This window comes from Haliotis rufescens, unplaced genomic scaffold, assembly GCF_023055435.1.
Source record: "Haliotis rufescens isolate VD_foot unplaced genomic scaffold, xgHalRufe1.0.p SCAF_83, whole genome shotgun sequence".
NCBI lineage: Eukaryota > Metazoa > Mollusca > Gastropoda > Lepetellida > Haliotidae > Haliotis > Haliotis rufescens.
Genome location: NW_025964376.1, coordinates 233064 through 249835, shown reverse-complemented (window position 1 = coordinate 249835; position 16772 = coordinate 233064). Strand labels below are relative to the sequence as shown.

Below are 16772 nucleotides of genomic sequence, written 5' to 3'. Positions count from 1 at the left end.
GGGGCTTTACGTAGGTTTGATGTTTTGCTCAAGCCATGACTAACAGCTGAAGTTGACTTAACACACGTTTATAGTTGAAATCACACACTCAAGTGATGCTGCACGACACAGGTCAACAAAAAGACAAGAGTGAGCATGGTTTTACGAGTTTTTTTGCAATGTTCCAGGGGGGACACCTTAAATGGGCTTCAAAAGTTGTACCCATGTTGGGAATCGAGCCGGGTCTTCCGTGTGAAGAACGCTTTGACCATGCTTGACATCATGAGCATCGATCCGCGCAATTGGGATACGATGACATGCATCAACCAAGTCACCAAGCCTGACCACCCGATCTCGTTTTCACGTCTTACAAGCAGTCGCCTTTTACAGCAAGTATGGGTTGCAGAAGACCTTGCCACTCTGGTTCTTCACTGGTAGGGAGGCGGTCCCCATGGGCATTGTAACGTTGCTGAAAGACCAGAGATTGTAACTGGGACAAATCTAAGCGGATCCTGGCCCAGCTGAGAGACAACACACAGTTGCCAGAGATTTATACGAAGTTTATTCTCGATACAGCATACATAATATCACAGACAATGATACTCTATTCACAGTGTCGTTCAGTTGGACGGAATGTACAGTTAACAAATCCTGAAAAACTTACAAAATATGTGAAAAATCAGGCATTAAGCCACTCATATTTAAATACCTGTGGCACACTTTTTTTTTACCAAAATATACCTGGATGCAGGAGGAAAAATTAAATAAAAAAATCAATTACTTCATGTCCGCAAACCATATTATTTTTCTGTGAAACACAATTTGCGAGAAAAAATGCTGAACTTTCGTATTTGCTGGAGTGAGCAGGACGAACAAACACTGACAATGTCAACATTGTGATATAAGTTTACATGACTATTTCCTGTAACCAGTTGGTTACAAAAGTTTTCACATTTTTTTAAATGGCTGAAGAGTAAGTCAAACAAGTAATTAAAGTTGTGTGGGCGTATGCCAGGGTTCAACAGAGGTAAAAACACAACAATCTACATCAGCCAGCCACTTAAACATGTATACTTCCTGATCCCAGGCAAACACTTGTAAATACTATTATAGTACTACTCAAAAGAAGTTATGGACCACATGAGTCCAATCTCATTAAAATCGGATCTTAGTTCTCGCTACCACCAAACAAATATCTGGGGACATCCCATTACGGGTCATTACCTTTCATCCAACCAATCAGAGCGTCGCTTACCAGATCATGAAAGTGACATTCGGAAGAATTCTTATAATGCAACCTCGAAAGCTTTAACACCGGATATTCCGATAGTTACGGGTTTAACACTGAATCCATACAATGTAGACCATCTATTAGCCATTCCAGAATGTTCTTTTGTTCAGGTTTCAAATTTGTAATGAAGAATTTGTCAAAATATGTTTCGAAGCGTAGTCGCCAATATGAAATTAGTGCCGTAAAGCACGAGAAAGCTGCCTTCTGATTGGCTAATGTTGACCTCTTGTCAGTCCTTCTATCGGTCGGTCAAAGTTCGCACAAGGTCGGTCTGACGTGACCCTTAATGGGATGTCCTCAGATCTTTGTTTAGCGGTAGCGAGAACTAACATCTGATTTTAATGAGATTGACTTGAGTCATATATTACGACAGTGAATCTGTCATGGGGAGTCGGGTCAAAGGGTCCTTGTATACACAATCTAACCTCGTCAAAAGTAATTAACCGCTTTGTTATACCGAAATTCACTGTAAAGTTTATGAATCCGTTACACCATCCTCAGTTTCATTATAGTAACTTGGCTGCAAATCGTGAAATGTAAGTACCAGACGCCATCTGGTTTTCGAGCAGATGCGTCAATGGTCATCACGTGACAGTCCATACTGATCATGTGACGAGGCAATATTCGAGGTCAGTTTTAGTCACATGATTTGGGGGTCAACGTTCAAATGTAGTGTTTCGTCACATGGTACAGATTAACCAATGGAATTGCAAGATTCTTAACAGAGGTATGATAACACAATGATGAAATAGCATATGACAGATTGCACTTGTAAGTTCAAAACAGATCTTAATCTTTTGAATATGTTGAGAAAGATTTCAATCATTTTACATATTATCATCCGGGGACAACCATATTTATCATATTTACAGCCTTATTTGTTTACAAAGACTTACATGTGTCAAAGTATGTTGGCAACATACAAAATAATGTTATGAAAATTGTCTGATGCTTAGCAGCAAATATTTAGGTGTCATAATTATACTGGTATTGATACATTCAGCTTGTAAGACACTTGGTCAATCGTACATCAACATGATAAATATTTCCAACCAAAACTGTACAAGAGATGCCCTGTAAACAGACAATGGGACATGACCTGCTGCAATCTTAAACAAATGTTTTCTGGTGTCCGCTTCCTGGGATGAAGCCAGGGTCATCCCCTTCTTACGAGAGACCAGCTCGTCACCATGGCCTTCCGGAGACCAGACAGTCGTCATAGTAACAGAGACCAGATTATCCATCATGCCGAGACCAGTTGCGATGGTAACAGGCCAGCTGCCATGGTGACAGAGAAGAGACAGTCACCATGATAACAGACCAGACAGTCGCCATGGTGACTGAGACCAGGCGATCACGCTAACACCTCCCAGAGGCCAGACAGGGTGAAGCCGTCCTTGAGTTTCTCCACTGCCAGACCAAGTTCCTCGGAGTACACAGGCTCTCGGTCCCGCTCCTTGTCCCCATCAGCAAAGTAGGCCTGAAACACAGGGTCATCTTAGTCTCTGAAGACAGATCTCTGACCGAGTAGATCAAAACCAACTTGTGTTACTCTGAAGACAGATATTTGACTGAGTAAACCAGTTCTAAATTGAGTTACTCTTTGTGTTATCTTTTGAAAATACTGGAGAAAAGTTGGTCATTTTGTGTTGTTTCAAGCTCATTAAAATCAGATATTTTATTTGGTTCGTTGTTTGTTGTTTAATGCCATGTTCAGCAATATTCCAGCTATATGACGGTGGTCTGAAAATAATACTGTCTGGACCAGACAATCCAGTGATTGACATCATGAGTATCATTCCAAGCAATTGGAATACGATGACATGCATCAACCAAGTCAGCGCGCCTGACCACCCGATCCTGTTAGTTGCCTCTTTGGAACTGTTTGTTTACATTTGTTTTGGAGATACAAAATTAAGAAATGCTGCTCCGAGCGTTTCTTTCATTTCGAAGCCTCAACATGATTAGAAAGTTAACTGAAGTGATGTAGGGGAGTTGAAAAGCAGATAATGACTGGCTGGCATTGATTTGACATTTCACTTCATGTCACTACAGGGGCAGTCGGGTAGCCTAGTGGTCATGCCGAAGACCTGGGTTAGATTCCCGACATGGGTACAATGTGTGAAGCCTATTTCTGGTGTGCCCTGCCTTGATTTTGCTGGAATATTGCTTAAAAACAGCGTAAAACAATACTCACTCACTCATGTCACTCCTGACCACTACTTACAGCAAATGCATCGGTGCCTCCATCATTCTCAATCTCCACATCATCTGTCACTCTCTCCAGGGTCAACTCCTCCATCGTCTGGGGCTGAAACAGTGGATCCATTACTCTACAATTCATAGAACCAGTAAACTGGTGAACAAATCAGTCAGTAAGGGGAAGGAATATTTTGTTCAAAGGCTGGAAAAAAATAATTTTCATCAGGTCTTGGCCCCAAGAGAATTTTTTCACTTGTCATGATGGATGTTCTGACAGAAAAATGTGAAAAAGAATTGGATGGCTTGAAGTGGGCTTTGATTGTATGAAGACTACAAATTGAGCCAATCGGTAACGACTTTTATAAAGCTGTCAGGTACCATCAGCTGATAACAATGGATAAGGCATTGTTGATCTACATGGAATAATTATTGCATGTTTTCTGCGACATATTTATAGTGGGTAATTATCTTGATGCCACTCACAATGTAAGTTCATACCCTTCATGTTATTAACTTAATTACCAACAACAAATGAGCAAGATCACCAGGCATCCATGTTTTAAAAGTTGACCATGCAAAACAAAAACAGCAGCGTCGTCGGGTATTTTAAACACTGGTGTGTGGTTCCTACCTTAGAGTCTGTCTCAAACTCCACACCAAATATGGGACAGGAGCTGTACACGCGATGGAGGTTCTGTATCTCCTTGGCTGTATCCTTCAGCTTCTCCACCGGGTCGATCCGGAACCCCAGGACGTAGCCCCCGCTCTGTCAGCAGAACATGAGTGAGTGAGTGAGTGAGTGAGTTGGGTTTAACGCCATTTTGAACAGTATTCCGGCATGTCAGCTTAGTATGGGAGGAAAGTAATGCATGTCTCAGGCGTTTTGGTGAAACCTTTGAGTCAACAAACCTAAAACATAAGCGGGGCGAACTGGGATTTGAACCCAAACCACAGGTTTCTGGCGTTCCCAAGGGACGCAACTCTGCACAGCGAACTGCAGCACCTTAGTCGATTGGGCCACCCGTGTCCCCTCTGAACATTGGACAACAGAGGAGTGAGTGAGTGTGTGAGTGGGTGAGTGAGTGAGTGAATGAGCGAGTGAGTGAGTTTAATGCTGCTTTGACCTGTATTTAAGTTAGCAGCCAGCCTAATGATCGGGGAAAGCCTAAAGTGACACAGATTATATGTGTTTGTCACTTTGAAACCCATGGGTATGGTGCTGACAAACCTAGGATCAACACAGAGGGAGTCTGGCATTATATCTCACAATAAGTGACTTGTGGTACAATTAACGGCTAACTGCACAATGAAAGTCGGGCCTCAGACCATGTAGGCCATTGTGCCACCTCAGATAACTCTGAGTGGTAGGAATGTTTAAGTTAAACAACACTGAACATAAGCAAGTTTAACGCCGCTTTGAACAGTATTTCAGTTATATGACAGTGTGTCACCTTGATGTAAGAGGAAAGCCTGAATTGATGCAGGTCTTAGATGTTTACAAGAGGCGAAAACAAGAGTACAAGCATGGTGCACATAAACCTAGAAACAAGCGAGGTGAACCAGAATGCAAACCCAAGATTTGTTTTAGGAGCACTTAAGGGAGGCAGCTCTGTACATTGAATTGTGGCGTCTAGATAACAGGACCACTCATGACCTTCAGAAAACAGTGAGTGAGTGAGTGAGTATGGTTTTACGCTGCAATATTTCAGCAATATCACGGTGGGGGACACCAGAAAAGGGCTTCACACATTGTACACATGTGTGGAATCAAACCCAGGCCTTCGGTGTGACGAGAGAACGCAGAAAACAGTGAGTAGGTGGCATGCCTAAAGTAAACACTGATGAACACAACGTTTCATTCATGGTGTGTCCTGTAACGTTGCAAAGTCCAAAGTGTCTGCTGTTTCTCAATAATAATTTCCTTTGTGATATTTCTAAAGCAGCAAACATTGCAAAAAGTCCTACAGTTTCCACTTATTAAGGGATCATTTGGATAGAGATAAACATATTTTGCAAAATTATGTTTTGACCATAAAATTTAAGGCTTTTGAAATATCAATAACTACAAAATAGACCCAAGCACAGTGCCCATGCAAACTAATTGCCTTGCCATGATCTCCACCTGAGATTTAACTAGGATTCATAAACAAGGTTTAATCAGTATTCAAACACACACAGCAAATCCTGGAAGCCAAGGGATGTAACTCTGCATAATGGTTGTTTGTTTGTTTGTTTGTTGTTCAACACCGCACTCAGCAATATTCCAGCTATATAACGGCAGTCTGTAAATAATCAAGTCTGGACCAGACAATCCAGTGACTGATACCATGCCCATTGATCCACGCAATTGGGATACGATGACATGCATCTACCAAGTGAGCGAGCCTGACCACCCGATCCCGTTATTCACCTCTTACGACAAGCATAGTCGCCTTTTACGGCAAGCATGGGTTGCTGAAGACCTATTCTGATCCCCATCTTCACGTGTTTACTCTGCATAACAATTTGCAGCAACTGGAATCTTGCCTACACACATTAGTCCGAGGGCGGGAATCAATGGGAGTGCATGTTATCACACAGGCCAGACAAGAAGGCACCAACCATTGTGGAGGTCTCTACTACAAGAGCCAGTCCAAACTTGGAATCCCGGATTTTCACAGTTTTCTGAAGAAAGAGATTGACAACAATCAGTAAGTATTACAATATAAATAATAAATTCTACTTTTAATGACAACCATATGGTCAAATCAGCACCTATATTTATATATTTAGATATTGAACAAAGGTAGTTGAGAAAATAGTTATGAAATAACAGATGTAGAGCAGTCATTAAAAACTGACATTAGTACCCAAGCTCTTTCATCATCATTTTCCTTCCTCTTCAAATCTGAAACAACGTCACAGCTTTCTACGAAACTGATAAGTAACAATCAGTCTGTACAGGTGAGTGACAGAGTGAGTGAGTGTGGTTTTACGCTGCTTTTAGCAATATTCCAGCAATATCACGGCGGGGGACACCAGAAATGGGCTTCACACATTATACCCATGTCGGGAATCGAACCCAGGTGAACGCTTTAACCACAAGGCTACCCGACCGCCCCATCTGTACAGGTAGGATATGCTAACACTAAATGACTTACCATTTGCAGGTAGGGTATGCTGACATTAAATGACTCATTCACGTTGGCGTGCCACACCAGCCTCACGTTAGTGATGTAGAAGGTTCCCAAGTTCCCCTGTTAGGTAATGACAGATTGCCTATTATGGTGTCATGTCTAGGTATACATTTGATAAATATTGAAGAATAAAAGTAAAAATACAATAAACATGACAAAAAAGTACAAAGAAAATCTTGTGAAGTTTGAAACTTGGTTCAATCCATTGTTTCTTGATTCAAAGAAAGAAAATATTTCTGGGAAAGACACGTCAAACGGTTACCGAAACTAAAATATCTGAAAGTGCATGATGGGTACAATGTCTACAGCACCACGCACATCATCATCAATACTTCGCGGGGTTGTGTACATACTCACCACCAAAAGAAACGCAAACCATAGGAACATAGAGAGAAGTACATTAAAAAGCGATGTTTCCAACTTGTACCAATTAATGACAAAGCTAACAATCAGCCAAGCTTTACCACAGTGTCTTTTTTCTTACCATGATACGCTGCATACGATTTCAAAAACTTACACGCTACTTTACACAAGACAAATGGCACGTCTCAAGTCATGGATCCATGATGTCACGTGTGATACGTTCATGAGCGTCGGTTCACACAACATACCAGCATGTTCATTTGTGCATCAAACCAATCTAATATCTCTTGAATATTAACCAACATGTACTGTATTCATGTTTCTTTTGTTGGTGAGTATATTCCATAACCCATGCATACATGGTACAATGGTGACACGGGTCTAATTATAGTCCGCTAACGACAACGAGGCCAGGTGCAACCAACAGAAGTTAAATAAGCCCTACTATGTGCATAACCTATGTGTGAACCCTGCCGTTGCCTGCTATCAAAGCAATGTGTACAGTTCAGTGTCAAGATGAAACATTGAGGTCTACGTTAAAAACAGAGCATTCATTGGTCCTAGTTTGTTGGTTTGCTGTATAACGCCAAACTTGGCAATATTCCAGCTATATGATGATGGTCTGTAAATAATTGGAACTGAACCAGAAAATCCAGTGATTGATAGTGTGAGCAACCATCTACGTCATCGGGGTACAAGGACACCCACTCAACCAGGTCACCCAGCCAGCCTGACCATCAGATCCATATAGTCACCTCTAACACCCAGCATTCACTAGTTTCCCCCTTAGCTGGCATCTTCCCAATGCAAAGGCGTTAACTGACTGTAAAAGTCCGGTTTCCACCCTTGCGGAACTAGGCTGGAATTTTGGCTGGACTAATGAGAATGCATAGTCCAATCAAAATTGTGTAGCTAAATCGTCAACAGGTTTGTAAACTGCCGTGCAGATTTCGGTCGCTTGCAGTATTTGCAAAGCATGTGTACCAACAACAGATATTTTCCAAAATCCTTTCATGTTTCTAATCAAGGTGATCACATGATTTGATGCACTTTGTGAAGTAAGACCCATTTTATAACAATATAGATTTTGATTATCGATCAGATAGCCTTGACTGGGTGCTGCCATTTTGCTTGAAGCTAATGCAAGTGATATGAGAGATAGAGTCTGATTGGTCAGGAAGGACAAGAGAAGGGACATAACTTGTAATAGCCACTGACGGCACTACGATCAAGCCCAGAAATTCAAGCCTACTGGACTTTTACAGTCAGTTAACTCCCTTGTCTCAGGAAGATGCCTTACTTCTACAGTGTTAAGCAATCTTTTGTAGTGACTGGTGATTGAGGAATGTAGTGTGGAGTATTATTTGTTTGTTTTGTTTGTTGTTTAACGCCGCACTCGGCAATATTCCAGCTATATGAGGGCGGTCTGTAAAATAATCGAGTCTGTACCAGACAATATGAGCAAATGAGATAGATGACATGCATCAACCAAGTCAGCGAGCCCGACCACCCGACGTTGTTAGTCGCCTCTTACGACAAGCATAGTCGCCTTTTATGGCAAGCATGGGTTGCTGAGGATCTATTCTACACCAGATCTTTACAGGTCGGGTGGAGTATTGATAATGGTAGGTGCGGGGTATTACTGGTATACTAGGGTAGGCATAATGGCACATAAACCGCACTGCAATACATCGCAATATGGACAGCTGTATTGTGATACATATTGCAATATGTATTTTGGCCCAAATTTTGTATTTTTTTCACTGTTCAAATCATACTTTTTCATTCAATAGTCCAGACTTCAGATGACAGGATGGGTGGTATAGATAAATGAGACGACCTTTTACGTCATCAATATGGAATGCTCATGTAAACAGTGTGAAGCATGTGCTGTTTACATGGTTTAGATAGGAACCCAGTCCATCCAAATGCCTCAAGATAGTATTATAATTTATATTTTCATATATTAATATTGCGATAATCATGATAATTGTACTGCAATATACCGTTACTTTAGTTTAATACTGGACACCAAGCCTTCCAAACCTACAGCATACCACGATATGATACACTAATAAATATGTACATAATACGTTTGGAAAATACTGGAATATTGTGCTTCTTAGAATCATGCATATTTTCAACTTGTTGGCAAAGTTTACTTCAGTAAGAAGTATATTTGAAATTATGAAATTAACAACTGTTTCCTGGGATAAAAAAAAAGTGAAACTATTTGCGACCAGATTCCTGTGTACATGGTGTATGAGTCTACTACACATGCATTGTGACCACAACGCCATCCAACAAAATGGCCGACTATGGAGTTGGCAAATATGTGAGAGGGAAGGTTTTTTCAATTCAAGTTCAGAACCAATTACAGATTGGCCAGTACCATCACTACTAATGTTGCATGTTCATGTATTTACTTCTGTCTGTGGTTTTGTTTTCTCATGATAAAAGAGGTTTACACGAACAGCGGCCATAGACAACTGGTATGTACAACATACAGTTTGTATGTAATCAATTCTTATCCTTGAAGTAAACATTGTATATTTGTAAGATTTTGGAAGTTGTATTTTTCTAATCCATTGAATATAGAGTGGTTTGGCCAATAAATATATAATTCGTTTCATTTTCGTATTTTTGCATTTATATACAAAGCTTAAAAAGAAAAAGGTGTCCCCTAGACACTCCCACGTACCTGATCACTGGACAAGTTCCACACACCGTTCACCTGGTTGTAGATCTGTTCCTGGGGTAGGAGGCGCAGGTGCTTTTCTTGTATCAGGGCTCCGCGCAGCTTCAGGTCACGGTACAACTTCGATGTTTCATATGCCCTGTGATGAAGGATACAATCAGGGCATCGCTCACACTATATGTTTCATATGCCCTGTGATGAAGGATACAATCAGGGCATCACTCACACTATGTTTCATATGCCCTGTGATGAAGGATACAATCAGGGCATCGCTCACACAATATTTAAAATTCTTAATGCTACGTCTCATCTTAATAACTTTGTTGGTGTTTGAAATTAAAAGGGGTTCTGGAAACCTTACAATTATCATATTGTGTATTTATGGATGACATGACTGGTCTTGCTGAAATCCTAAGTCATTCATACTATAGTTATAAGGACATAAGAAATGACACTTTTTTCAATAATTTGTTTGTTTGTTTGTGGTTTAACGCCGCACTCAGCAATATTCCAGCTATATAACAGCGGTTAGTAAATAATCGAGTCTGGATCAGACAATCCAGTGATTGACATCATGAGCATCGATCCATGCAATTAAGATCGATGACATGCATCAACCAAGTCATCAACCAATGGAAATTCTAAAATAAACATTTCTAAAACTCCTTAATATCAAATGGCACCAGTACAGTATGTGCTTTATATATAGACATGCAATGTTTGGCAAGGAAATATTCAACAGTTTATTTGTTATACTCCATAAGTGAACCCACCCTATATTAAAACTTAAATCCAACTTGTTGCCATGGAAACATATAAATAAAAAAAAATAAAAAAATTCCTAAGTAGCAAAAGGCACCAGTTCAGTATGTGCCTGGTAGACATGCAAAGTTTTGTAAGAAAGTATTTAACAGTTTTTGAGTTACGCTCCGGAAATGAACACCACCCTTATAGAACCTAAGTCCAACTTGTTGCCATGGAAACGTAAAAAATAAAAATTTCTAAAATTACTTACCCGTAATAGCAAAAGGTACCAGTTGAGTATGTGCCTGGTAGACATGCAAAGTTTTGTAAGAAGTTTTGAATGGGTTTTGAGACACAGTATACTGACTCCAACCTGACCAGTCCTTGTTTTAGCCCCTTTATATATAAATGAATACCCCACACTTGACACAGTATACTGAATACAACACAGAGACACAGGATACTGACTCCGACCTGACCAGTCCTTGTTTTAGCACCTTAATGCCAATGCCAGACAGGGTAACAACAAGAACCATTTTGTAATGTCTTCTGTGCTCTAGGCAGACGCTCTATCCACTAGGGCACAGAGAAGCTACACATGTTGATGCGTGTGTACATGTATTCTTACACGAGGAAACCTCAACAGAGGACACTAAATGTTCATCCCAATGTAAGTTCAGCTTAGGTCATAAATGAGCCCAGGGTATTTATCCTAATAGAATGGCGATATTATACCCTGGATCAGTGAGGATGATGTCTGAACCTACCTGTGAACTGCTATGATTGAGGTGAAGAGCCGTGGAGACCCGGGTATCTGAAACAGCAAACATCAGAATAGCACTGACTCCTGGAACAGCACATGCACAGGTCAGTGTTGTTTGTTTGTTTGTTGTTTAACGCCACACTCAGCAATATTCCAGCTATATGATGGTTGTCTGCAAATAATCAAGTCTGGACCAGATAATCCAGTGGTTGACATCATGAGCATAGATCTGCTGAATTGGTATACGATGACATGAATTAGCAAGCCTGACCACCCAATCCAGTTAGGTTCCTCTTACGACAAACATAGGTTGCTGAAGACCAATTCTAACCCAGAGTCTTCATGGGATGCATAGGTAAGGGATGTAGCATAAAGACATCTTTGAAAAGTATTCCAGCCCATGGAGGACTTTACTGAATGTAGTGCAAAGCCAGGAGTGAGGCTACGAATGACCATTGAACTGATAAACCAAGAATCATTGTCAGGACAAATCTGGAATTCAAACTCATTATCAGCTGATACGGTTAAGGAAGGTTAATACAAGTACCAAGTACCAAGTACATGCACAAGGTCAGGCTTACAGGACTTCTGTGAGTTACATACACACTGCCTCATTTCATTGCCCGACTAAACCAGAGTCATCAGAAGATGACAAATCCCCCCTGACCCCCACAACAGCAAAAGGCACCACTTCAGCCCCTGGTTAATACAGGTACCAAGTTTGGATGAAAAATCGTTCACAAATTTTCAAGTTATGCTCCGGAAATGAAATATGCACACACCAGATGATGACTAAATCCCCCGCATTATATGCTGGGAATTATAAAGTGCATTCACCCCATATCAGCCATGATCACAGATGATGAGGAACACAAATCAATGGGTGCTGACGATGAACATGATGAAGGATGGAGACATCAGTAATACAGTGAACAAAAAACATAAGGGATCATAAATATTTAGGTGGTGATTGTTTTGAAGTGAAGATTGAGCACACAATTTCATAAAAATTTCCCCCCTAAACATTTTTTTCGTTAAGTATGCTGTAAATATGAAAGGTTTTGGGCCTCGATATTACATCTCCTGAGGCAAGAGAGTTAATTGACCATAAAAGTCCAATTTCCACCCTTGCCAAACTAGGCTGGAATAATGGAGTTATATTTTGGCTGAGTCCAAACAAAATCTCGTAACAGAATTGACATGCTGGCATTGACAGATATTCTCCAAATCTTTTCACGTTTTTAATCAAGGTGGTCACGTGATTTGATGTACTTCAGGAGATAAGATCGTTTTATTACAATTTAGAACTTGATTATTGATCAGATCATCTTGACTGGACACCGCCATTTTGATTGAAGCAAATACATGTGATATGAGAGGTGGAATCTGATTGGTCAATATCAGGGATATAGAAAGGACATAACTCGTAATAGCCACTGGTGGTGCTACATCAAGCCACGAAATTCCAGCCTAGTTCGGCAAGGGTGGAAACTGGACTTTTATAGTCAGTTTTACCTCCCTTGCTATTAACTATTCCTTATTCTTGTCCCGGTATTCTTAACAGGTAAAACAATACTGGTATTCATATTTCCTCTCTTGTTCCTCAATAGGTAACTGAATATGTTGCCCTGAGCACAGCATATCAAGATAAGCTTGTCTCAGTTAAACATAAGCTTGTTGTTTAACTTGCTGTAATGCTTTATGCAGATGTCTTTGTGAAGAAAAAATATCTTCTTTACATTTATCAATATTTTGCACTTTGTTTTGTTGGGATTGGTGATATCTGTAATTATATTTTTAAAGATCCCCCCCTAAAACAACAAATACAATTATTTTGGTAGTATGATATCTCCAAATTTTCACTGCAACTTAAAATGACAGCAATTTTTAACAATAATCAAACTCACCAAGTTTGTAAAAATGAATTCAAATCTTGTTGCACCAGCTTTTGTTAAGACAAACAACGCCTCGGTAGTGCCTCTAAGTTTCTGAAATTAGAGAAAAAAATCAGAACAACTTCTAAATCGCAAACAACATCTGTTTGAGGTAACATTGCAGAAAAAATACAACAGAAATGCAGGGTTCACTCTAGGAATTTTCTGACATGGGGCCTCTATATGAAAATTTCAAATATTCCAGAGGTACCCCCATACAGCACAATGTTTAAATGTCCCATTGTATTTGAAAATGTTGGCCTTTTTCAAATTAAGGGGATAAAAGCACATGGCTCCACCCTAGAATTATCCCTGGAAATGTCTCATTAAACATGACATACAGAGTTTGTGAAAGCATCATTACAACCCTGCACTCTTATGTGTCGAATACAAAGTATTTCAACCCTGCAGTTTGACAGCTTGTCAAATAATAATGGCATATCATGGTCACACATTGAGGACTAGTGGCAGGTCCCACGGCTCCAGAGCAGGATAAGTGAGCAATGACGGCGCTTCATCTGTCTGACACATGTGTATTGGAGGAATGTTTGTACACTTGTGTTATTTCACTTTCAGTATAGAGCCAGGACGGCATACAGTATTTCTACCACGGGTGGGACGATACACCAACTGTGCCATCCGAAACATATCACGATACCTTCCTCACAATCTAAAATGTATCACGATACTTGTATGTGCTCTTATCTGTTGTCCCTAAGCCATCCTTCTCACAGACAGGATGGCCAAATACCTGGCACACTAACAATTTACAGTTGGCAGTGTCAGGTGAGGTGAAGTGAAGTGAAATTGGGTTTAACGTCGCGTCCAAGATTATTGCACTTATATAGCGACGTGCATGTACGTGTATGTGTTTGAGTGGCTGCTTGTACTAGTCCGGACTGATGCCGATTTATAGTGCTAGCACACTGAGATACCATGCCGCAGTTTAACATGAATACCCCATTCAGACACAGTATACTGACTCCGAGCCGACCAGTCCTTGTTTTAGCCCCTTAATGCCGAGCGCCAGACAGGCTAACAACAAGTACCATCTTTTAACGTCTTTTGGTATGACGCGGCCAGGGATCGAACCCCGGACCTTCCGCTCTCCGGGCGGACGCTCTACCACTAGAGCACGGAGGCGGTCGTTGGAAGTGTCAAGTATGGTGCAATAGATGAAAATATTTATGTTTTAACTACTCATTTTGACTAGTAATTAGTGTTTGGTGTAACAATTATTAAAGAATATATTTAAAGTAAGAATCAAAACTGTTTACTTAGTGTGTGATTGTGATCGATACTTGTATCGAGAAGTACAACATCGTGATCCACCGATTCATTGGTGTTTCGTCCCACTACTAACTTCTCTCAGACACAAGAACTCATGCAACTGATTGTCATTAACTGGAGAACAGATTGCTGTTGTAGAAGAATATTATCATGGTTATTTTGAATTATCTTAATTCGATGACGACACCAAGTCTCACTGTGAATGGTGTTCGGCCATGCTTGATCGAGGACAAACAGTTACAATTTTCAAAAGATCTTGTCACCTCATCTGCTTAATTGTACCTATGTTACCTAATCAACATGCTCAATTAACCATTTTTTTTATCAATACAAGTGTGACAACATTAACTCAACTTACCGACTGTGCTTGTTTGGACGATATGTTGATGACACAGTTGAAACCAATAGCTAAAACAGAAAAATAATTATTAAGAAAATATTCCTCATTAAAAGAAGTCTGATATTATGGTCATGTACATCAAGTAAATCTGAACATGTTTGTTTATTTGTTTGCTGCACTCAGCGATATTCCAGCTATATGTTGGTGGTCTGTGAATAATAGATTCTGGACCAGCAATACAGTGGATGAGTGAATGAGTGAGTATTGATTTACGCTGCGTTTAGCAATATTCCAGCAATATCACGGCGGGGGACACCAGAAATGGGCTTCACACATTATACCCATGTCGGGATCTGAACCCGTGGCTACCTCACTGCCCTACAGTGGATGACATCACATGCATCGATCTACTTGATTGGGATACAATGACATCGCAATCACAGAGTCTGACAACCCGATCAACTTAGTCACCTCTTTCTACATCTATAAGTTGCTGGGAACCTACATTCCCCCCCTGAATCCCCATAGGAAGCATGGTAATGAGTGGGTAAACAAAGAAAACATGCCCAAGGGACACAACTCTGCACAGCTAGCTGGGATATCCGCAGTTGGTAATGACACAAGATTCATGTATGTTATATGTTGAGGTTAGTTTGTTTGTTGTTTAGTGCCGCACTCATCAATATTCCAACTATATGACCGTGATCTGTAACTAATTGAGTCTGGACCAGACAATCCAGTGACTGACATCATGAGCATCGATCTACGCAAATGGGATGTGATGACATGCATCATCCTGACCCGTGAAGATCCGGGGTAGAATAGGTCTTCAGCAACCCATGCTTGCCGTAAAAGGCGACTAACAGGATCGGGTGGTCAGGCTCGCTGACTTGGTTGATGCATGTCATCGATCCCAATTGCGTGGATCGATGCTCATGATATTAATCACTGGATTGTCTGGTCATTTACAAACCGCCGTCATATAGCTGGAATATTGCTGAGTGCGGCATAAAACAACAAACCAACCAACCAACGACATGCATCATCCAAGTTAATCGCTTCTAAAACAAGCAGTTGCCTTTTACGGCAAGCATGAGTTGCTGAAGACCTATTCTACCCCGGATCATCATGGGATGTTATATGTTTATACATGTATTTTATTTAATGCATTTATAGTAAGGACAACAATAATTCTATTTATAAAGCATCAGATTCCATTCATCAAGTTCATGCTCATGGCGCCCTATGTTATAATCCTGGTTGATGGATCAATGTGCACACAGATTACATTCTCATGGGGAGTATTCAAGTTTCATTGTAAGGTGCTGAAGGTCTTTATTCACACATTCTACCAGGTACTCATTCACTGCTGGAAAAGCAGAGGCAGATTTCAAACATTCTACCAGGTACCCATTCACTGCTGGGAGAGCAGAGGCAGATTTTAAACATTCTACCAGGTACCCATTCACTGCTGAGGGAGCAGAGGCAGATTTTAAACATTCTACCAAGTGCCCATTCACTGCTGGGAGAGCAGAGGCAGATTTCACACATTCTACCAGGTACCCATTCACGGCTGGGAGAGCAGAGGCAGATTTCAAAACAAAGTGACCTTTCTAAGGCGACACCACATGTAGTGTCTTTCAGTGTGGCGCAGTACCGAAACGTTTGAAAGACGGTCACCCTTCTGACTACTCTTTGCGACCAACTCTGCCTGATTGTTGCTACTTACACAGGTTGACTCTTGGGACTGACATGGAGTGCCAGATGATCCGCAAGTTAGAAACCAGCAATCGACCTGTGCAGAAATGACATGCACATTCATAATGAGCCACATCATACATCAATTCACAATTTATATTTTGTGATAAGCATGTCACAAAAGTACAAAAATGGAAATTAATTTGAATGTTTGATATATATTGCCATATATTTAAGATTTGACTTTTAGTGCATGATTATCAGCTTCATATTAGTGACAAATTGACTTTAAAT

The 16772-nt window shown here is 40.5% G+C and overlaps 1 protein-coding gene across 5 annotated transcripts in view; it reads right to left on the bottom strand.

Annotated features, from left to right (window-relative positions):
* Nucleotides 1-523: 523 nt before the first annotated feature.
* LOC124145359 (Bardet-Biedl syndrome 5 protein homolog) overlaps nucleotides 524-16772 on the bottom strand; it is a 31048-nt gene continuing 14799 nt past the window's right edge. For all 5 annotated transcript variants that reach the window (XM_048390122.1, XM_048390124.1, XM_048390125.1 and 2 more), the window contains 10 exons: nucleotides 16510-16575; nucleotides 14799-14848; nucleotides 13124-13204; nucleotides 11221-11267; nucleotides 9713-9848; nucleotides 6613-6708; nucleotides 6074-6136; nucleotides 4104-4238; nucleotides 3498-3581; nucleotides 524-2750 (listed from right to left, as the gene is read on the bottom strand). In XM_048390122.1, the coding sequence (XP_048246079.1) occupies nucleotides 2625-2750; nucleotides 3498-3581; nucleotides 4104-4238; nucleotides 6074-6136; nucleotides 6613-6708; nucleotides 9713-9848; nucleotides 11221-11267; nucleotides 13124-13204; nucleotides 14799-14848; nucleotides 16510-16575 (884 nt within the window). In that variant the 3' untranslated portion in view covers nucleotides 524-2624. The remainder of the gene's footprint in view (nucleotides 2751-3497; nucleotides 3582-4103; nucleotides 4239-6073; nucleotides 6137-6612; nucleotides 6709-9712; nucleotides 9849-11220; nucleotides 11268-13123; nucleotides 13205-14798; nucleotides 14849-16509; nucleotides 16576-16772) is intronic.